This window comes from Cornus florida, unplaced genomic scaffold, assembly GCF_030987335.1.
Source record: "Cornus florida cultivar Cherokee Brave unplaced genomic scaffold, ASM3098733v1 CherokeeBrave_3.0.0_Hap2_Chr10, whole genome shotgun sequence".
Classification (NCBI taxonomy): Eukaryota; Viridiplantae; Streptophyta; class Magnoliopsida; order Cornales; family Cornaceae; genus Cornus; species Cornus florida.
Genome location: NW_026775580.1, coordinates 112,551,786 through 112,579,061, shown reverse-complemented (window position 1 = coordinate 112,579,061; position 27,276 = coordinate 112,551,786). Strand labels below are relative to the sequence as shown.

At 35.8% G+C, this 27,276-nt stretch overlaps 1 protein-coding gene across 1 annotated transcript; it reads right to left on the bottom strand.

Annotated features, from left to right (window-relative positions):
• Window positions 1-2,371: 2,371 nt before the first annotated feature.
• On the bottom strand, window positions 2,372-14,288 carry LOC132277233 (ABC transporter G family member 32). Its single transcript, XM_059779017.1, has 24 exons — window positions 13,716-14,288; window positions 13,195-13,315; window positions 13,004-13,092; window positions 12,841-12,925; window positions 12,196-12,355; window positions 12,044-12,120; window positions 11,902-11,955; window positions 11,557-11,647; window positions 11,171-11,472; window positions 10,810-11,091; window positions 10,272-10,588; window positions 10,026-10,186; window positions 9,842-9,945; window positions 7,458-7,617; window positions 7,098-7,220; window positions 6,888-6,979; window positions 6,479-6,811; window positions 6,114-6,404; window positions 4,903-4,986; window positions 4,665-4,798; window positions 4,354-4,581; window positions 3,601-3,772; window positions 3,246-3,500; window positions 2,372-2,943 (listed from the first exon to the last, which is right to left on the bottom strand). The coding sequence occupies exons 1-24, from the start codon at window positions 13,988-13,990 to the stop codon at window positions 2,671-2,673; spliced, it is 4,263 nt and encodes a 1,420-aa protein (XP_059635000.1). The 5' UTR covers window positions 13,991-14,288; the 3' UTR covers window positions 2,372-2,670.
• Window positions 14,289-27,276: the final 12,988 nt, after the last annotated feature.

Here is a 27,276-nt window from a genome sequence, read left to right as displayed (position 1 = left end):
AGAGCGGGATAGAGTATCTTGTTTACACGGATGCTTCGTTACAGGGTCTTGGATGTGTATAGATGCAGGAGGAGTGACTGTTTTCTTATGGATCTCGAAAACTTAAGCCTCATGAGCTTAATTATCCAACACATGATTTGGAGTTGGCAGCAGTAGTCTTTGCCTTGCGTATTTGGAGGCATTATCTGTTGGGTGAGTCCTTCAGATTATTCAGTGATCACAAGAGTCTGCAGTACTTGTTCACTCAGCGGGAGCTAAATATGAGACAGCGCAGGTGGTTGGAGTTTGTAAAAGACTATCATTTTTCTATACAGTACCATCCAGGGAAAGCGAATGTAGTGGCGGATGCACTCAGTCGCCGACCTGTTGGTAGTCTTTCTGCTCTATTCACTACTAAGTGGAATGCTTTAAAGAGTGTGGATGAGTTATCGGATGCTTTTATGGCTTGCATGGTGGTTACACCTTCCATCATTCGCAAGGTTTTACAAGCACAACTCACCGATCAGCAGTGTGTCGACAAGGTCGCAGAGATAGCTTCCGGAGAGGTTCCATTCTACTATGTTGGGGCTTAGCCAACGTGCATGGGCACGTGTTGCACCACTCCAAGATGGTTGCACAAGTGGGGAGCATCCAAGATATTGAAGGGCAAACAAGTGGGCACCCACACGAGCGCTGGTGTGCAGCGGCGCGCGTACGGGCGTGCAGGTGGGTGCGCGGGCAGGCATCCAACCTAGTGTGCGCGAGCGTCTAGCTCGGCGTGCGCACGGGCGTCCAGGCGGGCGTACAGCCACGGGCGCATGAGGGTTCAAACATGGCGCGCGTAGAAGGGCACTAGTGTGTGCACCGGCGTGCACTTTGGTGTGCACCCTAGCGTGCACACGGGCGTGCATGGCTTGGCACGCCGTGCACTCAGAGACATATATATGTAGGTGCAGATTGGTGGACTTGGCTTGGACTAGGTTCACAAGGTTGACTCAGATGTGGCTAGAGCATGGACAACACAAAGTCATGGCTTGCGGTTACAAGAGGTGGTGGCTTAGTGGGCTCGGTCGGTTGGGGGAAGTTACTAGCACTTCCCACTCATCATGGGAAGTGGGGGAGTGCTAAGTAACCTCCCAAGCATGTGGCACAATTCTAAGAGGACCAACACACAGGCGGTTAAGGGTGGTTTCTTCCACTATGCAAAATGTAACTTCTTGTGGTTATGTAGCATGAGCAGAACATGCCAATAAGTTTAGCAGTTGGGCTTGTCAACTGCATTATAGTGCTGGCACATTTAGAGGGTGCCAGCACAACCCTAGGTGGATGGGGGTGTCATCCATCATCTTAGTGGGCAGTTATGGACGGTTTTGAGAGTGGCCTATATAATGCTAAGGTGGGCTTTGTAGAGGGAACAGAGGGGAGGGTGTGAGCCTTGATTCCTTGTACGAACTCATATTCCTTTGTAATATATTTAATATGAGCAAAGGTTGGGGCTTGTCCCTGTAAACTGTGTGTGCCTTCTTTATATTTCTATACTGTGTGTATTGTGTTGTAGTGTTGGCTGAGACTTGGTGGCCCCAACTGCCATTACAAAGGTAAAAATTCGTGGTGTAATTTAGCCTGTAACACCATCCATATGGCAGAAATTGCATAGCTTGTCTCGCTGTTTCCAATTATTATATTTATTTTCTGGGTATACATAAAAAGCATAATATGTGTGTGAATAGCACTATAGCATGAAAAGAAGTCCAAAAGTGAGTTGCAGAGCTTAGATGAGAAGATTGAAAAAGAAGAAAAATGGTCCCTTTGTGGTGGAACTGAAGGGTCCCTGTCCCTCACTCGGATCACTAACCAAACTAAAAAATAAATGGACACGAATAATGCTAGCAAATGTCCCAGCAGTCTGCCAAAAAGATAGCTTTATAATCGCCATGCTAGCTACTAAAATGTATCAAACCTGATGATTAGGCATTAGTCAACTTGTATCATCATAACAGTGAAGGTTGGCGTTTACTGGAAGACAAGAGAGAGTGATGCATGTAGTGTACTACTAGTCACTTCAAAGGGAAGATTGTAGCAACAAAAACAGATGTCCCTCCCTTTACTCAGGAATAGATTCTCTTTTACTAGATACTCATTCCTTGCAATGTGATACTACTACTATTTCTCTAATTATGTTTCTCATCAATTCTTACCATTTTAAACTTACTTCTTTTCTTTTGTTCTCTTCAAGGGTGCATGAAAACAAACTTATATATTATTTATTGAATGGCATTGTCACTATTTAATTACAACCATTTCTCTTTACTTAAAACAACAAGAAGAAGAGTAACGTAAAAGTGTATAATTAATAAAGAAATGTTTTCAGAGTCAGAAGAACAAAACGAAATTACTAAAAAAAACTCAACTATAGTATGCTTAATTATTATAAATATGACTTTACAATATTCAACACTTAGTTATTGAAAATGCAACATCGATCATTATTGTTTTTGCACAAAATTAAGATTACAGCAAGCTATCATCTTTGTGTAGATATAAAAAAAATCAATTTGGCTCCCTACATATTTAACAATTCAAAATTCTCTAATGAGAACCTGATTTAATAATAGTCTTATACCTGTCATGGAACAAACCCCACCCTGAACACAAATCATAGTCTTAGCACCACCACACTGCATCCTCCTATCATCTTTTTTGGAAGTTAAAGGATTTTATTGCATAAGCAAAAATCACCCCAAACATCATGCAAAAACCAACCACCATGATACCACAGATACCAAGGAAATCATGCCTGAACCCAAATACATTCCTCACCAAAACCCTTATTGCTACTGTTTGAACTCCATCTGATAACTTCACAACTTCATCCACATCACCATATTGCGAAGCCAGGAGGCCATAAAGACTCCAAGCTACGGGATTTGCCCAGTAATACCATCTCCACCATATGGGGATCCTCTGAAAAAGCAGTAAAAAGTTATTTACTGCTATACAAACTGGAACAACAGAATGAAAAGAAAAAAGTGCAAGCATTTGCACCACACATCAACCAGTTAATAGTAAGAATTAATTATTGCCTGAGTGGGTTATACATGTCTAATATATGACCTTGGATTAGCCACCTATCTAACAATGTTTGTTCTAATAGTACACTATATTTAGTAGTGTGCATTTTAAAATTTTAATGACAAAAAACAGAAGATGACATGCTGTTTCATTATCAAAGAGATATATCCAATTATATCAAGTGAAAATTTTACCTTGTGAGGGATCATGAATCCACTGAAGAGGTTCCAAAGCATATAAAAGGGAGCAGCAATAACGGCAGCCACATTATGATTGGGCGTAATGGCGGTTGTCATCATTCCATAAAAGGTGAAGTATAGCATAGTGAAATACATAAAGAATATGTACCAAATAAATTTCAGCACGGTCCACTCAAATGACGCCATGGAGTAAAATATGGAGCAGTATATAAGTGACTGTCCAAATACGTAAGGAAACTCGATAGCAACCTGCATGCAGAAGACAGAGCTATGAAAGCATATTAAATATCTAGAGGTTTCTAGCAAACTAAACTAGTATCATGATGGAAAATAATGTCTGAAGGCGCACTTGAGCAAATGCAAATGGCAAAGCTGAATACATCCCTGCAGCTCTCTCTCTGTATGAAACGAATCTTTCAACAGAAACAACAGGCTGAACAGCGGTGCCATTGGTAACTCCAATGAATAGGACTGCCACATACATGGATCCCATGGCATTAAATATGTCCTGCTGGGTCTCCCTAAACCATTGGAAGAAATGAAATCATCATGAGAATCAAACCATATGAACATCTAGACTGCAAGTGCGGAAGTTTAGCAAAGAAGAAAGAATAATAAAACAAAAATCAACTACACTGAAATGATTTATCACAAATAAGATTGCAGAATAATTGCACTTCTTGTACCTACAGTGAGCTTGACGATTGTCCGTCATTCCTCACTCAAAATCATAACCTAAAAAGGCAAAAGCAAGTGCAAATACCATCCTTCTCAAGTTCAACTCGAGAAAGCCTTGTTTCATTTATATGAAGTCATCCACAACTCCTAATTTGATATTTTGCTCCATCTAGCATAGAATCTACCTTTAAGTCACAAACCACCACGTCTCTTCTCATCTTTCAGAGCCTATAAAAGTTTTCATCATTTTTTTATTTTATTTTTCTGAAAGGATTTAGATACCACTCAATCCATAGTGTCATTCTAAACATTTACCAAGTGTCTTAACCTATCTAATGTCACAAACATGACCTTCTCAACAAAGATTAGTCATTAATGGAGTCACAAAGACAACAGAAAATTGAGAAAAGGATCACATAGAAACCTTTTAGAACCAAATCTCCAACATATTGTTCCAAGCATCAATGAGATGATGACAGTGTAGAAGAAACGAACTGCAGTATATTGCGGGTTGCGCCAATAAGACAGATTTTGTTTCCAAAGACAGGCCAGAAACTGATCAAAAAATGACTGAGAGTACTTGGTTGGAAAGTTCAAATCTTTTGAGTCAATGCTTGGTTTGCTTAAACGTTCAACCAACTGTCTGTTACGCCTGAAACATTAAAAATAACAGACAGATTAAGTAAAGAATATAAAGGAAAAATCAACAATCAGAATCCCGTGAAAATTGCATACCGAGAGAGATTTGATCTTCGGTATATTTCTGCAAAATCAACACCAAGACGGTTTTCTTCTGCTGATGAAGTAACATCTAACATCCATGCAGCAGGATTGTATCCAGATCTGATTTTTGGCACTCCTTCTACTGCCTATAAAACAAAAGTGCTACTGTATCAAGAGAACTCAAGCAATTCAACCATCAATCAGCTATAAAACTCACATGCTGGAAGTACTAAACAAGCAAAGTTTTTACCTCAAAATACTCAACGAGATTGCAAGACTTGGGGCCCAATAGACCTGCATAAATGACCTCTCCTCCGCGCTTCATAAATAAGAGCTGCAATGTCGGATAATATTAGAGAATAAGGAATGAAGAGATCATGGTAAAACTTAGAAAAGAAAGCAAGATTTAGCTATCTCTAGACTCCCTGATGTTACTGTCTGCATATCATTATAGACAGAAAATGAGTATTTCAACCCATTATTTTCTTGAAAATTAATTGAAGTACAAATGCATCCATGGACACAGCTATGTGAAATTCCAATGCAGCAATTAAATGTACATATTTCTTGCACATGTATACTGCCCAACACAGTCATACAGAGACGGGGGTCAATGTTCTCAATCCACAAAATCTATTCCAAAATACCTTGCTTGAATTTGATCCCAGCATGTAAACTTGGTAGAGTATTTGGGCAATCAGCAAAGCAAAATGGTATTTATGGAGCAGTACAATGGCCAAAAAAGTAGCATGGACACTTTAAAGAGCGGCCATACTGTGCTCCATTCAAACAGATGTACAAACCAACAGTTATTCAACTCACACTGGGCATGAAATTAATTCAATATGATGTCAGCAAATGAATAATGTTCTATATAGGCATAATTCTTTTTAACTGGATAAAGACTATATTGAGAGAAACAAGAGAAGGAAAGAGACTATAAGAGTATTTAGAAATTTTACCAACTTGCACCAAAAATGGAAGTATGTATAATCACCAAAGGACAAATGTAAAAATGATACAAGTATTATGCATATAATATTCACAAATATAATTCCATAACCTTGATGTGTCTATTTCATGTCTTGTCATTGTTTTTCAAAAAAAATTCCATGCTAGCATGTCTATATCATGCCAGACCTATCCCATCTTGTGTCCTGGCAACACATCTGGCAGTGGACAAATGCTTTTGCTCAGAGACACTTGTAGCTATAGGAATATAAATGTTGATGAGTCTTCAAATCTAACATGCAGGGACTGGCCAAGAGCTGCAACACCATATGCATGAGGAAAGGGGCATTTGATGGAACTTGTCATGATTCTCAATGAATCATTGCCAGTATGCATGATTCAGCCCACAAATTAGGAAAATATTAACCTTGCCATACACATGCATGGAGAATGCAGAAGATAGTTTTCATTAAAGTGTGAAGTTCCCTATCAAATGACGGAGAGAAAGACCTCATCGAACGATTCAAAAATGTCGATGCTGGGCTGATGGATTGTGCAGACAATTGTTCTCCCAGTATTTACAATATTCCTCACAGTCCTCATCACAATGGCTGCAGCCCTTGCATCCAATCCTGATGTGGGTTCATCCATGAAAACTATTGAAGGGTTGGCAACAAGTTCAACAGCAATAGTCAACCGTTTTCTTTGCTCTGTTGACAAACCATCAACACCAGGTAGACCAACTAGTGCACCACTTAGTGGAGTGAGCTCCACAAGTTCCATCACCTCCTCAACAAAAGCCTGAAAATTTAACCCTCCATAAGTCATTGCATACTCAAACATGGACAACAGCAAAACACATGGTTTATTATTACCTTCTGTGTTTCTAGGTCAACATCTTGTGGTAACCGGAGCCAAGCAGAGAACAGAAGTGATTCAAGAACAGTCAAGCAAGGGGAATGAATATCATTCTGTTCACAGTATCCAGATATTCTGGCAAAAGTTTCTTGGTTTTTAGGGTAACCAGATACATGTATGCTTCCTTCTATTACTCCACCAGTTTTTCTACCAGCTAACACATCCATGAGGGTGGTTTTTCCAGCACCACTTACTCCAACCAATGCAGTAAGCACACCAGGCCTGAATGCTCCAGTAATGTTAACTAACAACTGCAATCTGTCTTCTAATATTCCTTGCTGCTTCAATTCCTGATATAATAATTTGATTAGAAATCTTCATTCTAAACAATTCATAAAAAAATATTAAAGGGAGCAATATACACACCAATGGCACATCCACGTAGTAATTGATATTGCTGAAAGACATGGAAAGTGGTTGAAATGGAAGAACCATGCCTCTCTGCTTAAACATTTTTGCTGCCCAATAAATAAAGTAGAAAAGTAGGCTTTCAGATGTAATTTTATCAAAGTTAGATAGATAAATAGATGTGTGTGTAGAGAGAGAGAATCCATATAAGGATAAATCACTACAAACCTGTTACTGATGCTGAATGCTGCAAGAACTCTCTTAGCTGAATAACAACGGTTTCACCTTTTTTTCTACCGTCTCTCTCTTGGAGATCTTCCTTACAAACAACAGCTTGGTGCTTTCCCAGTGCTATATCAAATTTACATAAAAGAAAATGAAAGAAAAGAACACTATTCATTACTTCTTTCTCCCCTTCTACTAAAAAAAATGATGGGCTATACATTCATACATCTACACTATTCATTGCTTCTTTCTCCCCTTCTACTAAAAAAATTGATGGGCTATACATTCATACATCTATTTATTTATTTATGACAGAAAAGAAGTTAAGGTTCACGATATTTTTTGAAGACAGAGATGGCTTACGATTGAGATAAGTTAGGCAGAATGTGAAAAGGATGTTGAATAAAACTGTATATCCAAGCAAAGCACCTAGGCCAATCCAATACCAATAACTCTGTGGAAACAAACTGCGCTCCTTCATTAATGCCTCACCTAATGACAAGTTAGTGTTATTTCCAGCTCTCTGCATGAACAAACAAGTGAACAAAGAATTTATGAGTCCACTTGGAAGAAAGAATGGTAAAACAGAACCTCTGTTAAGACTACTATAAATTTCAGTGGTGCTGTGCAAGGTTACTCAAACGGATTCCAATCCCGGGCCTGATCCCGGCTTGGGGAGTCACTGGACCACTTATATCAAAGGCATACATCAAAGGCATGCGCATGAAGAGCCATGAAACAGAAGTCGTTTTCTGTGAACCATCTTATGTTCAGTTTGAGGGAAAAGTTAAACTACATAAGGGAAAAGATTGTGGTTTCATTTCAAAGGTGAATCATTGCGGTGATTGCCGATTAAGGTGGAATACACATAATTCAGCCACTATACACAAGCAACTTAAATACAACTTAGCACATGAGCTTCCAAGCAGAAACCTTGCCTTAGAACTGCACTCGTACGGAAAAACACAGAGAGCATGCAGACACTAGAAAAAGCTAGAAAGAAGGAAAAAACAATCACACAAGAAAACACACGATTTACATGGTTAGGCAAAATTGTCTTGCCTACGTCCACAGAGCTCTCACACAGAAAACCTCACAATTCGGTATTTCCAACTTTCGGGGTACTATATTGATGAGGCTGGTTGGATTTTAAAAAAATAAAATGGTCTTCGGGCTATTATTGGAAGATAAAAGCAAGTCTCTTTTAGCTATCTATCAGATAAAGTTGCTGCAAAAATGAAAATGTTGAAGGGGTGAATTATTATCAAAGGCAGGGAGGGAGGTAATGATTAAATCAGTCCTTGCAGCACTTCCTTCCTTCTCCTTCCAGTCTTTCAATCTCAAAACCACACAACCCAAAACACAGAAAAATAAGGGGACTTAAATACAAAGGGCATCCAAGGGTATAAACCGGTCTTGTGATTCAGGCTCCACAACCTCAACACTTTATACCCTATTTATAGCTTGACATGAACCATGTTTTCTTGGGCCAAGTCTCAATCAGGGTTGTTATGTTCCCTGATAGCCACCATCCAAAATCAAAGTTCAATATACTGTAATTACTGAAAGAGTGGTAGTGTATATTTGTGGTCAAGCATTATTACTGTCAAGAAAGATATTAAGGCACCTTCTCCATGTTCTACTGATTTAATTCTATGTAAAATTTAGTATGTACCTAATTCCTAAACACAACAAGAACAAACCTTCTGTAAAAAATAAAGAAATTCTTTTGTCAAAGAAAAAGAAAAGTAGTAAGCTTGAAATCAATAGTCATCACTATATACCAACAATTATGTGGCTGGACATATGTTGTAGAACAAACTACCCAAACTGTGGCTGAATTTCAGACATTTATAGATGTTCCTTATGCTTAGGATTTATAGGCATACTAATACTGTATACATAGCAATTTTTACAGTTTTAGGAGCATTTGTTTTATAGGCTTGTGACTGTTATTTGAATCTTTATAGGTTGTTAATGTAGATAAGATTATCTTTGTAAGGCCTCTACTCGTTTTCTAGGTTTTATGAAATATAAATAGGTTTCAGAATTCCAAATTGTAAGGATTATGACTATTATCCCATTTTTACTCAACACGTTCCAACTTTCTTCAATTTCCCTGTGTATATATTATATAATAAACCCCAAAGTGCAAATGATATATTATGTAACAAATTGACAATTCATTTCCCAACGAGAATTCAAGATTTGCAATTTGGATTGCACTTCATATAAACAGCACACACTACATGAATGAACCATTTATAGGGATTGGTTTTTCATTTACATTGAGCAACACTTGTTAACTCTAGATCAACCCTTGTTTCCACTAATATATATCAGGCAATGCATATCAATATCAGTTAACAACAATTGTTTAATCTAGATCAAAACTTTTTTCCACTAATATATATCAGGCAATACATATCAACATCGGTGAACACTTCAATCATGCACCTTGTAGTTGCTGATAAAATAATTGCCTAAAATAAAGTGTGCAGTATTATGCCTCAACTTTTTATTAAACGAATTCATATGATAGAAAGAAGAATGAATCCATTACAAACTTACACTGTAGAAGACTTTTTATCTCTCACAAGCAATATTTGACTCTTTGGCAGATATAGTAGTTCTACCTCAAAATACTGAGTCGAGTCATTACTATGCTAGGCCCAAAGAAAAGGTACATAAAAATTTGTGACAAATAGGTGCTGAAACTGAATGGCCAATCAGACAAACAAATTTACCTTATTCCAAGAATGCCCAAGAAATTCATTCACAGAAGCTGCATTTTGAGCATACATTAAAGGAGAAACCCAGAAACCCCAGATCCACCACTTTGGGATACTAGCTGTCAAAATGAGAAGGCAAATGTATAAGCATATAATTTCGGAGTTATACATAGAGAAAATGAGAGATGCGTTAGCTTGCCTCTTGAAACGACATATCCTCCAAGCCCCATGACAACCAACATGGCAAAAGATCCAAAGGTATTAGCGACTATCATATTTCGACCCAAGGAACCCATCAGACGGAAAAGAGCTAGAGACATTTGGTGAAGAAAGAAAAATAACAGAAACTGCCGAAAGAATCTGCAGATTAAAACATTAAAATTGCAGAATCCATTATGTCAACCATCATAACTAAGGGAAAACTCCATCTGGATATGAGCCTTACCTGATAATATTTGGATCATATCCAATCACATAATATGTAAGAGCTACCCAGATACCAGACTCTATGAGCGAAGTTGGAATACTTAATGCCCAAGAAGGAAGTGTATAAACCCAGCATGGGTAGAAATGCAAGTCTCTGTGCTTGTAAATCACCGGAAGCTTCGCCACCAACATTGAAACCTCTGTAAAGCCATTGAAAAGAATAATAACCATGGCAAAGTACAGTGACCCGAGATAAAGACCTCCATCATCAATTGTATTATGACGCAGTGTTGTTCGGAAAAAAACACTCATCGTGATCAAAGAAACAATGACGAGCTGGAAAACAGAAAATAATACATATAATCAGCATAGGTAACCATGAAAATGTTTTATTTCAGATTGCTGGCACGCTACCATACTGGCAAACCAAATGAAAAGGTTTGGCATATCAATATATAGTGATTAAAGAAAACTTGGTTTGATGTCGAAGAAGTTAAGTTTGATTCATTTGATATATCATGAAAGAATTTCAGAAAATAAAACACTGACAACATCACCTGAATGAATTTGAAAACATAGATAAAGGAATTCCGTTTCATCAGTAGCAACTGCCAATTAAAGCTAGTCTTGAGAAGCTCACTCTTCTTAACACCATACTGAGAAGTTGACAAGGCTGCCGGATGATTATAACGTCTATCAAATGGAATATCCAGTTCCTCAGACAAATTCTTCCCAGCTTGATATGAACAAAAAGCTTCAGCAAAGCTCACCACAGGTATGTATCGGTAAGGGCGGTCAGGAACAGCCCAATACTGTTCCTGGTCCTTCTTTGACATAATCTGTGCAAGAAAAAAATTTGAATGAAGTGATGTAAAACATGGGAGTAGCAATTAACATCCCAAGATCACCATTACTCACTTCTTGCAGGAAGTCTGCCACATTCTTCCGCTGTGGACAATTAAATCCCATAAATGCAAAGAAATCAAGAGCCGCATCGCGAGGTCCCTGGTAAACAATATGGCCCTCACACAAGAGTATAATATCATCAAACAACTCATAAGTCTCTGGAGCAGGTTGAAGCAGGGAAATGACTGTAGTTGCATCAAGTGCACGGGTTGAATGCCTAAGATACTTGATGATCTGATAAGTAGTTGAACTATCAAGCCCAGTTGATATTTCATCCATGAATAGAACTCTAGATGGACCTACTAATAGTTCACCTGCCAAGCATGCAAGCCATGTTAACACAAACAAACACATTATCTTTCTAGTATCCAAGAAACATAAGATCACAGGGCATATACCTGTAGTAAGCCGCTTCTTTTGCCCACCAGAGATTCCCTTTAGCATCTCATCCCCCACGAGCGTGTCAGCACAAATGTCCAAACCTAAAATCTTTGTCAGATGAATTTTAGTATTTCAGGTGAATCTTAAAGAGAAGTGTTGGAGTGACTTGATAAATATTGAATTCTACATGAAACCATACTCTCTAGTATAGTAGGACTTACAACCAAGATTGTAAAATTCAAGAACTTCATTTGTTCTCAAATATATTACCCAAATGGTAATTTCAGAATAATTAAAACCAGGATTGCATGAAAAATACTGCTCCATATATGCGTACCAAGTAACTAGCGTCTAGAAATTACCTTCAAAATGTACTCCACCACAAGGCTTGTCTCCTGGCCCCCTAAAGCTAATGCCTGAGAAAGATGAGATTCTATCAGTAAAGAATTAAGTTAAATATAAAGCATCAATATTATATATTATGGATTAAAGATAAACATGTACCTTCATAAATATATCAAGATCTTCGTCAGGTTTTTTTCCAGCAATCTTTTCTCTTCTTAAAAGTTCCAAAAGCATATCTGTTGCAAATATACATGGTTCAGCACTTAGGAGACTTCCACACACACTCAACAATGTGATCCTCAAAAGCTTACCATATTTATATCCAACACCCTGACAACGGGCCGAGAAGTCGATAGTTTCCCTTACAGTCATCTCTGCCACATGCCAATCTTGTTGACTGACATAAGCAGATGTCCTCTGAGGAACAAACTCATTTAAACTGTGTCCATTGTAAGTAATCTTCCCTGACGTCTTCAAAGCAATCAAGGTATCGAAGGAAAATGAGCAAAATAAGAAGAATCCAACCAATGATATGCATGAGCAACTATCATCTGAACTCAGTTATTTGTTTTAAGTAGACCAGATAGGTCCCATCAACAGAAGAAGGAAGAATGAAAAGTAAAGAGGGAAAGGAGAACTCTTCTCTCAGTGATCCTTATATAGCGTGAAGTCATTTAACAATAATGTAGTACTTAAAAATAAAACCAAATGACCAGAGGAAGTCAAGGAGGTCAATTAAAACCCGTACATGGCATGATAGCTTCAAAAGAATCTGTAAAACCATTTTGCATTTTTTATTATGAATATCAAAAGCCTCAGCACATCCTGGAAACTGGTTAAGAATTTATAAATTTATGGACGAGTACTTTCTTTATTCTGATGCACTGCATGACGATTATAATAAAGTATAATGTGACCATGTCAATTTCTGTTCAAGAGAAATTGAATTTTCATACTTGCAAATCATGTCCAAGGCGTCCAGCGAGGGCCAACAGCAATGTTGTCTTTCCAGAGCTAGGAGGACCCAAGAGCAGTGTCAATCTAGAATAAAAGTTACACCTCATCAAATACATGACTGAAAAATCATCAGCTGGGTTTGCATATAAACTCAATGTATACCTGGAAGGTCTGATTACCCCGCTAACATCATCTAAAATTGACAACTTCTTTCTCTCCCCCCGGTATATCCGCAATTGCCTTAATAAAGCCTTGAGGACATTGAAAAGGAAAAAAAAAAAAGAAACTTAGTAAGGAAACAATTAATTATTGATGGTGACACTTGTGCCAGTGATTAATTTTGTAAATCCTACCTCAGTCATGTTGAATATGAAATTGGAAATAGTTGGCAATGCTCTGCTTCCAACATGAACAAATGCCTCAACTTTCAGATTCTGAAATCTAACCTCAATCTTGGGGAATTCCAGATCTACTCTGCAATGCCATATAGGTGGGAAGTTAAAAAAACTGAACTCTATGAATGCCAAATGATACAATTCAGTTACTTTAAGTACATAACAGGGGAAAAAATTGCATAGACATTAGACAGGTATGAAGAATTCAATCAATTTCATGAGCAAATTTAACAGAATTTGGGAATTAAAGAACAAGCAAATAATTCACAATCAAAACAAAATAAAATAACATAAATTTCGATTTTTGAGATCATCTGTATAAATATAGCACAAAATTTGCATGATCAATTATATAAATAAGCATTAATTATATGCTTTCAGCAAAGTAATCAAACATAAACAAACTAATCAAACAAACAACAAAAACAGTACTAGTAACCAGTCAGAACATAAATTATCATATAGAATGAGAAATTTACGCTTGGAATCGCCTTCGCATCCGTTCAAAGAACCTCTCCACATCATCATCGATGGAGTTGACGAGCCGATCCAGCACGACCTTTAGATCCTGAACTTCGAGTTTATCAACATCGATCTCTTTCTTATCTCCAACAATGTTCTTGAAAATGCCCTTCCGGACTCGAGCGTAAGTCGGCAGTCTCTCGAGTGCGGCCCACCGGAGAGCCTCCTCGTCGTCGCCGTCTTCTCTGAACGACGCCGACCTCGCGGAGAGGTTCTCGGCAGAGTTCCACATTATGGAGAAGAAGAAGCTCAAATCCTAGAAATCTCTGATTTGATTTGAGTGGTATAAGGAAGATAGATAATGAAGATGAGAAGACTCTTGAGGCTGCAATTGTAGTTGGGAGTTTATTGACTTGAATATATACAACTACTTAGCGTCCTTACAGTGGTGGTTGAGCTTTGCATTTAATGGTTCTCTTTTCTCTCTCTATACTCTCTTTTCTCTCTCTCTAGTTCCGTTTGTCAGTTGTTGGTGTGGTCAGTGGTGTGCGTTGCAGTTTGTGCAGGAGAAGAGCTAGAGAGAGAGAGAGGGGGGCACATTGCCACATTGAATGTACCGGGAATGACAAAATGGCGGGGTTTAAAGGGGTTCGTTTGCAGTATTATACTATACGCTAATGTAGGTGATTAAACCCGCTTCTTATAACTGACACGTGTAACTGTTGGGCGGTACGGTCATTCATATAAGCTCGCGCTCTCACTAAATCTCACTAGGCCCCACGCGAGTTCAGCATGAACACGTCCTCGTTATAGCATTTTTCCTATCGTGAATTTACAATGTGCTCCTCGAATTTTTAGGATAGCTAAGAATTCACCATAATGTGAATTGTAACTGTGTCATTATTATTCCAATGATTAAGAATAGGAATGATCAAGTTTTAAGACCTTTTTTTTATTCAATTCAAAAAACAGTTTTCAAATTATAATTCATTAATTTCTTTTAGCTCAATTTCTTAAGAGTAGTTTTGAAAAAAATAAAACTTATATATATATATATATATATATATATATAGATATATATATTATTCAATACAGGTTAAAGATTAGGTAAAAATCGATCATCAAAATGATTAATTAGTTTAAGACTTTGAATTGATCAGTTGAATTTCACAATAATTAAAAATATATATATATATGTCTTTGTCTACAAGCTCAGAAAAAGAATGAAAGATAAAAGCAATTAATGTTTTTGTCAGCCAAAAAGGACAAACTAAATGAAAGCGGTAGTACAAAGAAAGTGTGGTCTGTTTGAAGATTAAAAATTTGGACAAGGTGTCTAGTAGCCTAAAAAATAAAAATTTTGTTCAAAATTGAAAAAAAAATAAAATTCAAATTTGAATATAATTTCATTCAATTTCAATTTTCAGGATGCTCTAAACATATTTCATATTTGAATTTTATTTTTTTTTCAATTTTGAACAAAATTTTTATTTTTTAGGCTACTAGACACCTTGTCCAAATTTTTAATCTTCAAACAGACCACACTTTCTTTGTACTACCGCTTTCATTTAGTTTGTCCTTTTTGGCTGACAAAAACATTAATTGCCTTTATCTTTCTTTCTTTTTCTGAGCTTGTAGACAAAGACGGGTTGTTTCGTACAAAATGTTTCGTGGTTTGCATCTTGGAAACGGTTAAAGCAGACATATAATCTCTAGCAAGTGGGTTGTACCAAGCATGTTACTTTCTCTTCAGCCACTCCCTCAGCCTCGCAATACATGTCTAATATGAAAATTTTAACTTTTTATAATAATAAAATTTTAATAATTTTTTATTATATTAATAAGAGTAAATTTTTAAATATATCTTTTACTAAAAGACAAAATAATTCTTCGTAATTAGTGTAATTATTTAGTTAAAAGAATAATTTGGAAATGTTATAAAAAAAATAGTATATTCAAATTTAAAATGGAACATATTTTTTTTAGATCATCCCAAAATAAAAAGATGAATAACTATTTTGAGACGGAATTAGTATACGTGACTAAAAGTAGTGTCATAGTCATAGATAAGGTTTATAAAAGGGCTAAAAAAAAAACATTCACAATATAAAAAATGTAAAAGAAATTCCTTTATTAAAAAAAAAATGAGCTAATTATAATGACATCCCTTGAAGTTTGCTATAATGACAGTTATATACAAGTTGGACCTTTTTTAAACAATAACACATTCTTAATTTGGATAAAGTTAACAAAGACACCCTAATTGATCAATGCCACATATGATACATAATAAAATAATATTTTTGCCATTTGACTTATGTGTTGACCTATGTAAATATGAAATTACTTTTTTTACCCTAATATAATATTTATATAATAATAATAAATAAATAAAATATCAAACCTGTTAAAAATGGGTATGAATGTCAAATCAATAATTTTGTATATATATATATATATATATATATATTGATTTGGGTTTTGAACCAATATATATATATATATACGCATTCAAGATTGTCTAGGCACGACAACGATGACCGCGGCAGAGGCAGCACCGACACTAATGCAACCTTCACGATTTGAATAAGCGTGGCGAAGGCTCCGCGACAATGGCTTCAAATGTTCTAATGAGGGTTACACTTCTTTGTTCGGTTGTAGATTCGGTCAATGGGATTCCCCTGGACCTATCGATAGAGGGATCAAAAGGGCTCATATATGTATTGATGGTGTTTAATTGGTTAGGTGCGATGACGATAGCACCGCGGCCGGTGGAGAATCAACGGCCAGCGAGGCATCAAGATCTGTGATGACCAGTGATTCACCGAGATCTCTTTCGACGTCGTTCTTGCCAAAAATGTATGAGCTTGTTAATGGATCGTACAACTAATGACATGATTTGGTGGAACGAAAACGGATCAACCTTGGATGAGGTGAAAGGAGAGAGAGTGTGTGGTGAGGTGTATTATTGGTTACAAGGGCAAAACTGTCATTTAAGAGTTTTGATATTTTACATTTTAATTTAATAAAATATTGAAGGGCAATCTTGACTTTTCACCTCTTTTAAAGGGTTGTTCGGATCTAATTTCTGACAGGAGGTGTCATTGTTCAAAAAAAGCTTAACTTGTATGACTGTAATTATGACAAACCTCATGGGGTGTCATTGTAATTAACAAAAAAAAAATACATATAATTTTTTGTATTATCCATCTTTGGGATAATTTCACTTACCTCCTCTGAGGTTAGGCGTAATTACAGATGATACTCTTTACGTTTCAAAAATTACACCAACCTCCCTCAATGTTAGCTCTGTAGTAACACTTTACCCCTTCCGGTGACAGTCAACGTCGGTCAACAATGATGTCAGCCATTTTTGAGTCTGAAAATACCATATTTGCCCTCTCTATAGTTGTAAAAACATTCCACCCTTACTTTTGAACTGAAAATTACTCATGTAATCTTTATTTTTTTGCACGACACTCTATATTCATATATAGCCTATGTACATATGTATATATATGTATATATATATATACAGGTCCCTGTTTAGATCTATATATACATCCACTACAAATCGTCATATCGATTTATTCATCGCCTCAATAACCGCATTTTCGGCCACTTCGACTACTCCACCGAGCTCGTTGAACTTCGAAAAGAGTGAAACCAAGACAAAACGACACCTTACTTGGTGGAACCTAATCTAGCTTAACTTATTCTCCGTCGTCGGCTCTGGCATGTTCCCCCTCGCCAGAAAAAAAGATCACAATGTTGCCAGACCCCTCCATCGTGCTCTTGTACGCCACCTCTGCTATTTGTATTCTGTTACGTGGAAGCCCCAAATGCCTAAATTGCAAAGCTAAACCCTAGTTTTTGCCCATAATAAAAGCAGTCCAAAATATTAGCGATTGGTGATCGCTTGCCGATGGTTGCGTTTCAGTCGAGATCGATCATCCACCGTTAAGCGAAAAAGAAGAACCAGAGAAGAGAAACACGAAATATATACATACATATAGCGTGTATATGTGTATATATACATATAGCGTGTATATGTGTATATATACACATATCACAAAATTACCATAAAAATTAAAAGAAAAATCATAAATACAATCTACTGCGCTAAATATTTCGTTTTGCTTTAATTTTTTTTTATACTTGTAATTTTACTGATGATTTTCAGATCTTCAACTCAATAGCACTGATGAAATTGAAAGAATTTATGTTTGGTTGCCAAGAAAATGCAAGAAAATGAAGGACATATACACACACACATGCATACATACATACACACACACATACATACACACATACATATATATATGTATGTGTGTGTCTATATATAAGATATAGAAGGTTTTGGAAATCTAACCGTCCGGTAATTATGGTTCACAAATGGAAGAAGATAAGAGATGGAGTGAAAATAGGATTGAATATAAAAGGTAAAGGGTAAGAGTGTCTTTTGGCAAAAAAAAAATCTTATTAATATTATAATAGAGGGTATATTAGTATTTTCATATTGATTTCTATCGGAACTTAACGTTGGTCAGACTGGAGGGAGGTCGGTGTAATTTTTGAAATGTAAAGAGGATCGCCTGTAGTTAAGCCTAACCTCCGGGTAGATAAGTGAAGTTATCCCTCTGTCTTTTAAACAAATTGTCCATTAATCATTAATTTTGACTATTTTTTTTATAAAAATCCCAAAATACCCTCCTGCTGATGTAAGCAAAAAAATTAGTTTATTTTTTCTTTCTATTATTTATCTCTCTTCAAATCGACTGTGTAAACTGTCTGTGTCCATTCTCTTTCTTCAAATTTCAGAGGTCGCCATTATCAGAAGGCCATGGTTTTTCAGATCTTGACCTCTACAGCTATTTTTTCCTTTGCCCTCCGCCCAAAGGTTTCTTGCTTGCTTTCTTTCTTCGCCACTGCGATTAATAGTAAATGACTCCTCAACAGTATTTTGATTCCAAATACTTAATTCTGGCCGTGGTTATCAGAGGCCGTGGTTCTCCATTGCCAAACATATTTTTGAATTAGAAATTGGGAAAAATAATAACTGGGTTTTTGTAGATCAGCAAGACAATCTTGTTGTGTTTCTGCAGATTAAATAAGAGCAAACTAAACCTCAATCAATTGCCAAACCAATTGCCATTCAGCAAAGTACGCTACAAATTCCTTTTGGAGATAAAAATAAAATAAAATAAAATAAGGTTTTGGAAAGGATAAGGAGACAAATGGATTTTGATCATATGATTTGTGTTGATCCAGTTGGTATAGGTGGTGGTTTAGTTCTTATGTGTTAGGATGGGGTGAATTTAGTGGTTAAAAAGGTGCAAGATTTTTACTTTATTGCGACAATTGTTGATGATTCTAAGAATTTTGGGGTGGGTTTTAGGAGGAATTTATGCTTCATCAGTGGACTATAGGAGAGCAGAACATAATGGGGTATTTTAAAGACAACTTTGGAAGAGTTTCTTTTACCCCGTTTAACTTACAATGAAAATGGATCAAATCTCCAGCTACCAATAAGTTCACTTGACATCTTTATTAAAGCTATTTTGAGATGAACATCTTTATGCATTTGACGATCAATGTATCCACAAACATGAGCCGACGGTTGTCGGCAAATATGGAAATGACCGAAAAAATGGAAGTGAGTATAAAAGATGGTTGCTTAGTTGTTGAAAAAGGACAAAATCGGGTATTACATCATTAATTTATGTCATGTGGGTATTTTTACACAATGTGAAAATATTTGGAGTGTTTTTTGTACACTTCTTCAAATATAGAGTAAAAATGCTCCGGAGTGGAATATACTTTAAGGGTGTTTTCTATACTTGTCTCCCCTTCTATTTATTAGGGTCGGACGATTATAAATTCATGCCTCTATCCTTAGAGGATTTGCGTTGCTCAATTGCTCAAAAAATAATTGTGTATGCATGTTATAAAAATAATAGTCAGAACTTCATCTGGGTTGAAATCCTAGTAAGAGATCCACTAGAGATCATAAATTGTTGAAGAAACAACAAATTTTTTCTTTTGTCCCTTCTAGGCGATCAAAAAATAAAGAAATGATTAATATATTCAAGATAATTACGTATTTATAAAATACTGCTATTTCATCAAATTCAAGACGTAAAATGGTGAACAAGATATGAAAAGTTACACTAAGATTTCATCCTTGAACAAAAATTAAGTCATATTGAGCAAGCCAACCTTAATTAGCCCTAATGAGACATTTCATGGGCTTAACCAATCAAAGCTTAATCCTGAACTACGCATGGAGACAATAATACTGGACTTTAATATTGGTTGACAATCTGTTGATAAAATTTATGTCGTGTCCCAAGATCAGGACTTGATCGTGCATGTCCGGATACATAAGTGGACTATTGAATCACTGATCAATAATGACGAATTACATCATTAAATAAGCCACATGTGATGTTCTCAAAGCAAACCACCCCATCAAACATATTACCTCTAAAATCTGATCATATAATCACGATACTAATTAAAACCATGTTTCAAAATTTACATTACTAAAACAAAAAGTCAGTCAGAAAATTATTACATTATTTTGATATTTTACAAATATATATATATAGCATCCTTCACATCATTTTCTAGTACCTGGCATGTGTAAAAAGACAAACATTTTGACAATTCCACAGGTACTTACATTTTGCATTTAATGAGTCATTTTCTAGTACCTGGCATGTGTCAATGTGTCCCTAAAGTCTCCTAAAGCCTTTAGTTTTGATCCACAGCCACATTTGATTGATATCTGTTGCATCTAGAAGCCAATTTAATTGATTATATAGGCCAACCAATATATTGGACTTGTTACACTACTTTTTTTATTATTGGATGCGTTAAATTGGTGGAAGGTCTATTCTATATATAAAGTTAAATTATTAATTGATAATGACATATTGAGGGCATTAATTGCATCAAAAAGAAAATTTCATGTTTCACAATCCCATTGTGCATGTGAAGAGTTGCTGGCAGAAAATGAAGCTTGGAAAAACGGTGACAAATGAAGCATTGAAGCTGCTTTAGCTGGTTTCTAATTGAAAATATGGTGCTTCAACTAAATGTTCATTTAATGGGTTGTTGAAGCTGTTGATCCGTTTATTGAAAAAAAAAAAAAAAAAAAAATTTGAATCCTATGTTAGAGATTTCAATGTTCCGTTTTTTTAGTTCGGGTCTTTGACAATAGCACATGATTTCAACCTACCAGTTTTTTATTAAGGTATTGTTTGGTAACGAGGGATACAGTTTCAGGTTGCTGGGACCAGGGTCACTTAATGCAAAAGGTTGGTGTTTGGTATGGTTGTAAGAAATTTACATGTTTGTGTGACCAATATATATATAAAAATTTTATGCTGTGTTTGGTGTGTAGAAATAAAATGAAATGGAATGTCCATTCCAATCATTCTTTTATTTGGTATACAATTTAAAGTGGTAATGACTATTCCATTGGAATGAAAATCCATTTCACAACTAAACCTATTAAATGACCATTCCATTCCCAAGTAAATTTTTTTAAAAAACCAACTTCCCAAAAAAACTTCATGTCCAAGTCCAAAAATTATCACCATCTTCCACCACAACCACCTCCACCTTTCACCACCACCAGCACTACCACTGCCTTTCACCACCGCCACCGACTTTCACACCACCAGCACTGCCACCGTTTTCCACCAATGCCACCACCTTCCACCACCATCGCTATCGCCTTCCACCACCACCACCTTCCACCACCGCTGCTGCCACCACCACCACCACTGCCACCGCTACCGCCTTTCACCACCATCACCGCCACCGTCTTACACCACTGCCGCCGCCGCTTTGCACCGCCACCACCTTTCACCATCACCACTACCGTCATTGCCTTCCACCACCTTCTACCACCACCGTCTTTCACCGCCATCGCCTTTCACCACCTTCCACCGCCGCCACCATCATTGTCATCGCCTTCCACCACCACCATCACCATCGCTTTCTACCACCTTCCATCACCACTATCGCCACCTCCACTACCTTCCACCACCACCACAGTCACCTCCATTGGCTTCCGCCACCGCCACCTACACCACCATCTCTTTCCACCACCACCAACACTCTAGCCACCGTCTTCCACCATTGCCACTGCCTTCCAACACCACCACATGCACCACTATCGCTTTCCACCTCCACCAACACCACTACCACCATTTATTTTTAAAAAAATTATAGAAAAATGTCATTTTGTTAATTTAATTTATTTTTTACTAACAGGGATATTTTGGATAACTCAATTTGAAATTTATTCCATTCTAAATTTAAAATTGATCCAACCAAACATTACAATGATTATTATTTTTCCATTTCTACATATTTCATATTTACAACCAAACAATAGAATAAAAATAGTCATTTCATTCCATTTTCATTCTCATTCTATTCCCACTTGCATTTCATTCCATTCATGTACACTAAACGCAGTCCTTAATTGAATGATTACGGACATAATCTATGCAAGCCCAAAATTAATCTTAGTAGTGATTGTACTCATACTTCTGCATAAACCATAATCATCCATCCAATTAATGATTAGGGCTTCTACCGAGAAAATAACATCTAAGAATATTTAATCAAAGAGGAATGTCAATGTAAATGTAGTTTACATTTAGAAAATTTTAATAATTGACTAGTTTGGAGCCATAATTACAAGTACGATATACACTGAAAAAGAATTAAGTATAAGAGTTATCAAACAAAACTAGTTATGAATACGATAACTTATACAAAATCATACAAATATTAATATAATTAGGACAAAATTACCCTTACCTTTTTTAAAATTACCCATTACCCATTTTTCTCTTTCTCTTTAACACTCCTTGTAGGGGTGCACATGGTCCGATTTGATACTATTCTTGATAGAACTGGAATTGAACCGTTCCCAATGGTTCTTAAAAAATTAGAATCGAAACCGTTGGAACATATAACCGAACCGAACTGTGAAGACCAGTCCGGTCCAGTTCGGTTCAGTTCCACAGTTCTCATTATAAAAATTTTAAAAATAAATTGCTTACTTTTTTTTTTAAAAAAAAAAAAAAACTATACTTTTGATATGTTATTTAAATTAATCCATAACTGCTTACTAAAGATCAAATTCATTCCGTTAATTAGTATGTCTAATTCATTTTAATAAACATTCTTATAAAGTGTTGTTGCAAGAAACAAACATTTTGGGCTAATGAAGTAATAATCACTAGTATTTAATAAATTTTTATTTTAATGTAAACATTGAAATAATAATATATTTGATCTAAACAATTATAAATATATTATCATTATATTATATAATTTTAAAATAATATATATTATATACACAATATATAACCGGTTCGGTTCGGTCCCAAAGAGTCTGAAGCCATAACCGAACCGAAACTCAACGATTCCAAAATTTTAAAACCGAAACTAGTACCGAACAGGTGTGGAACCAGAATCGAACCGTCGGTTCAATTATCTGGTTCCACCAGTTTTTTGTGCAACCCTTACTCCTTTTGGTGACTCACCTAGTGATATTCCGGCGACACGGCATTTTTTTCGGTGACCCACCTAGTGATATTCCGGTGAAACACCATTTTTTCCAGCAAACCACCGGGGGACCAATTTTTTCATCGAGATCATAATAAAAAAAAAAAGATAGGTAAATTACGATTTTCAAATAAGATTTTGGGAAGAAAACACATGCACATGTGTAGTAGGCCAGACTATAAATTCCAGCATATTTTCACCAGTCGGTACAAGTCCTCCTCCTCCTGTTCCTCCTCAAGTAGGTATATGGTGTTCGCCAGTTGGTACAACTCCTCCTCCTTGAGCAGGTATATGGTGTGTCCGGTGCACCGTGCATCCAACATATCACAACTATCTGTGTTGTATACGCGCGAGAATGGATAATTGTGATGTACCCAGTGCACGGGGCACTCGGCACATCATATATTTTCCTCCTCCTCCTCAAACGAAAGGTTGGATGTTTTAGCCTTAGTGGAGGCATGGACTGCATAGGTGTGTGTTTGCTTAAACTTTCAAAAAAAAAAAAAAAAAATCTAGTAACCAAGATGATAATTAAATGGATTAGCAGGGCCTCTAATATTATAAATTAAAAATGTTCAAACTCCACCGCTTATTAGATTCATGTATTGTACATGAGAATTTTCTTACCTAGCTGACTCAAAATGAGATGGATTGAAAGATTAATTGTTCTAATTAATGATACTATATTGTTCCTAAATATATTTTGTATGTAACATAACTAGGCCATAAGACTAATTAGTACCTCCTCAGGATGAGTTCAAGTCTGTCACTATTAATAAGTATGTGTGAATATTTATCTAACAATATATATATATATATATATATATATATATTTACGTAATGCTTCTGATTTTCCCTATTTTCCATTTTTGGAGATTTTTTATTTTTTCGGGATTTTTCTTTTTCGTACCTTATTTTGCGTGCCAGACACTGTGGGGTGTGCCGGGTGAGTCCCGAGAGTTGGTTGGGGTATTTCTTCGAGTTCAGGACTCTTAAAAATGCATTATTGGCCATTTCAACATTTTTTTAGTTTTTCAGACTAGGAGGTCCCAGACGGGACCCGCAACCGGTATTATTGTGCACGAAGATTATTTTTTTTGGGGCCGTTACTCTCCATACATTATTTTATGATGTATATTTATGTGGTTATGTGTTTGAAAATGTGTGGTTGTAAAGTGTTTAGTGTGTGTGTGTGTATATATATATATATAAAGGTAAACAGAGATATTTTCTTATGAGTGGGCCCCACATGATATAAGTTATTCCTTATATATCACATGGCTTCCTTTTCATCCATATTCCCTCTCATTCTCTTGCAGCTCTCATTTTCCTCATTTTCTTTTTATTTATTTATTTTTTGAGTCTCATTAAATCTTTTTCATTTTCCGGCTAATCGGTAGGATTTCTGGTATCAGTTCCTTAACGGAAAGTATTCCTCTCATCTTTTCCTATCACATAGTTAAAGGATTTAATTTTTTAGGAGTGGCGATTATTTTATGAATTTTTGAAATTTTTAGATCTAAGACTTCGGAGGGGGTTTTAGACCACTTCGAGTCAGATTCCGGAGTCGCGCCTTTAGAGCAGTTTACTTTCCTCATTGTCGACTACGTTTCCACCGAACAATTTTCTATTCCGCCGTCGTTATCTGCCGTTGACCGGCATTGACCAGCATTGATTTTTCCGGTCAGGGATGCATTTTGACTACTTTTGAGGTAGGGATGTCTAAACCATTACGTTTTGACTGTACTTAAGTTTGTTTACTTGAATTCTTGCTAAACATGGTTAAAAACGTTAAATTTCATAATTTTGAATGTTGATTATGTGTCTAAATATTTATGTGGCAAAACATGTTTTAGATGATGTTAATTGAGTATATATATGTGCTTGGTTGCAAAGGTGTTTAAAGAGTATACCTTACGTTGAAATGTTTTCTTGAGGTTATATGTATATACAAGATGACGATGATGAGTACGTGTGTCTAAATTAATAAAATGCAAGCATGTGCATGTCAATTTCATTCATGTATGATTCCATTCATGACATGAGCATGGTTTGGGAAAAGTGAGGTTGAAATGATTTTTTTAAAGAAATGTGTTTGGAAAGGATTATGAGAAAATGTTTTGTAAATAAAACCTGGTTTTGCGAGCCCGGGGCTAATTCAACCTAGAGGGAGAGTGGCCTGATGTAGGGCGTGAAAAAGTTGATACTAGGCCTGAAACGATTGCCGGATTTGGAACCGGGGATAGCTATCAATCTCATCTCGGTAAAGTTAGTTAGCGATTTTTGGTGGACGTTGTGTTGGGCTGGGACTGTGGTCAGTAAGGCATTTCATTTCATGGCACGTTGACATTTATGAAAATGATTGGTTTATGTGTTGATGATCTGTTAATATGAAATGTGTGAATTGTGATTTTAAAAATTTTCCAAGTATGATCCCGATTTCTTTCTCCTATTCCGTGGTTGTTGGCTCAAGTGAGTCCCAAATCGATGTTTTAGGCATTGTCCACTGAGTTGTTGAGCTCACCCCTTATCTTAACATTTTCAGGAAACCGGAGGAGTATGGACGTATTGTTGGAATTTTTATATATATATTTAAATAATAAAAATTATTTTATGGTCCTATATACTACGTATTCTAAAATAGGATTGCAATGTGATTATTGATACTTGATGGATTAGGTTCGTACTTTCCAATTTGGTGGTCTAATTAGGGGTATGGTTTTATACTATTGGATTGTGGTTTTCCAACTTATTTGGTGTGATTTATTTCTAACCATTGATATTTAAGTTATCATGATAGGAAGGGAGACTTAGATATGCTTGTTTGTAGAGAAACCGTCCCCCCTTGTTGTTGTTATATATAAGGGTTTTAAAATATTTATTCAGTCCTATCGTATCGACAACTTTCAGAAGGGGGGTAAAACGCTCTATTTTTTTTTCAGATCTCTCAAAGGGCCATAAGGAATTCTCAAAGGTATATGTGCGTTAATCATCAATCAGGTACGAGCCTAAATTCCCTATTTAATTAATTGTAATATTCTTGATTTTTACATGTGGATTATTTATTTAAAACCCAACAATTGATATCAGAGCAAATTTAGGGTTTAGGTTGTAGAAATTAAGAAGGAATATGTATTATTTAAAGTTGTGGGCATGAAAATAAGTAGATATATATTTGATCATGAACTTCTTATATGGGTATTGCATCGCTGGGAGAGAGTCTCTGTTTTCCAATTTTATGTATTCAATTCACAGTGTTTATATTACCAATGTCCATTTCTTTTATATCTAGTATATACTGATGATTGTGAAGAGATATTATTGCTACATGTATGTTGTTAAGCACATGTGAGTCATGTGACATGATAATATTGGACTAATAATGATAATACAGTATATACAGAATATGGTTTTGACTAAGCCTTTGAAAGTTCATATGTTAGCACGTCAAACGAGATACTTTTTTGTTTGAAAGTTTTTAACATAATCTAATTTGTGTATGCATATATGTTCAGTGCTTATATATGCTTTAGAGTTGGATCTTGTTTGTAAAGAATGCTCCGTACTATGATTGTTGGCAATTGGCTCTTATATTATATTATAAATTATTCAATAAATAATAAAGTAATATACATATATCAAATGCACATGTACATTAAGATTGAAATTCTTTCAATTTAATGTACACTCAGATGTATACTTGGACTAATTGAAGGTTTGTCTTTTTATTATATTAATTCATTGATTCAAATAAATTTCTTTTGAATTATATATTATGTACGGATAAATTAATTCATGTATATATATATATTCACGGGTCAAAAATATACATGTACAAGTGATGTAAATATTTTCATGTTTTTTTGCCAAGGTGCTTGTCTGATTAGTTTTGTAAGAAAGCATTTGTATAGTGAATATATATATATATATATATATGCAAGATTGCATGTACAGTACAGTGTGATTAACAGTAAAAATATAAAA

Excerpts from the sequence above, each read along its gene's own strand:
- LOC132277233 (XM_059779017.1), bottom strand. The coding sequence starts at position 13,990 with ATGTGGAACTCTGCCGAGAACCTCTCCGCGAGGTCGGCGTCGTTCAGA. Across the intron at positions 10,589-10,809 it reads ATGTTTTCAAATTCATTCAG|CTCGTCATTGTTTCTTTGAT; the intron begins GTGATGTTGTCA and ends TCTGTTTTCCAG. Across the intron at positions 6,980-7,097 it reads GCATTCAGCATCAGTAACAG|CAAAAATGTTTAAGCAGAGA; the intron begins GTTTGTAGTGAT and ends TTTATTGGGCAG.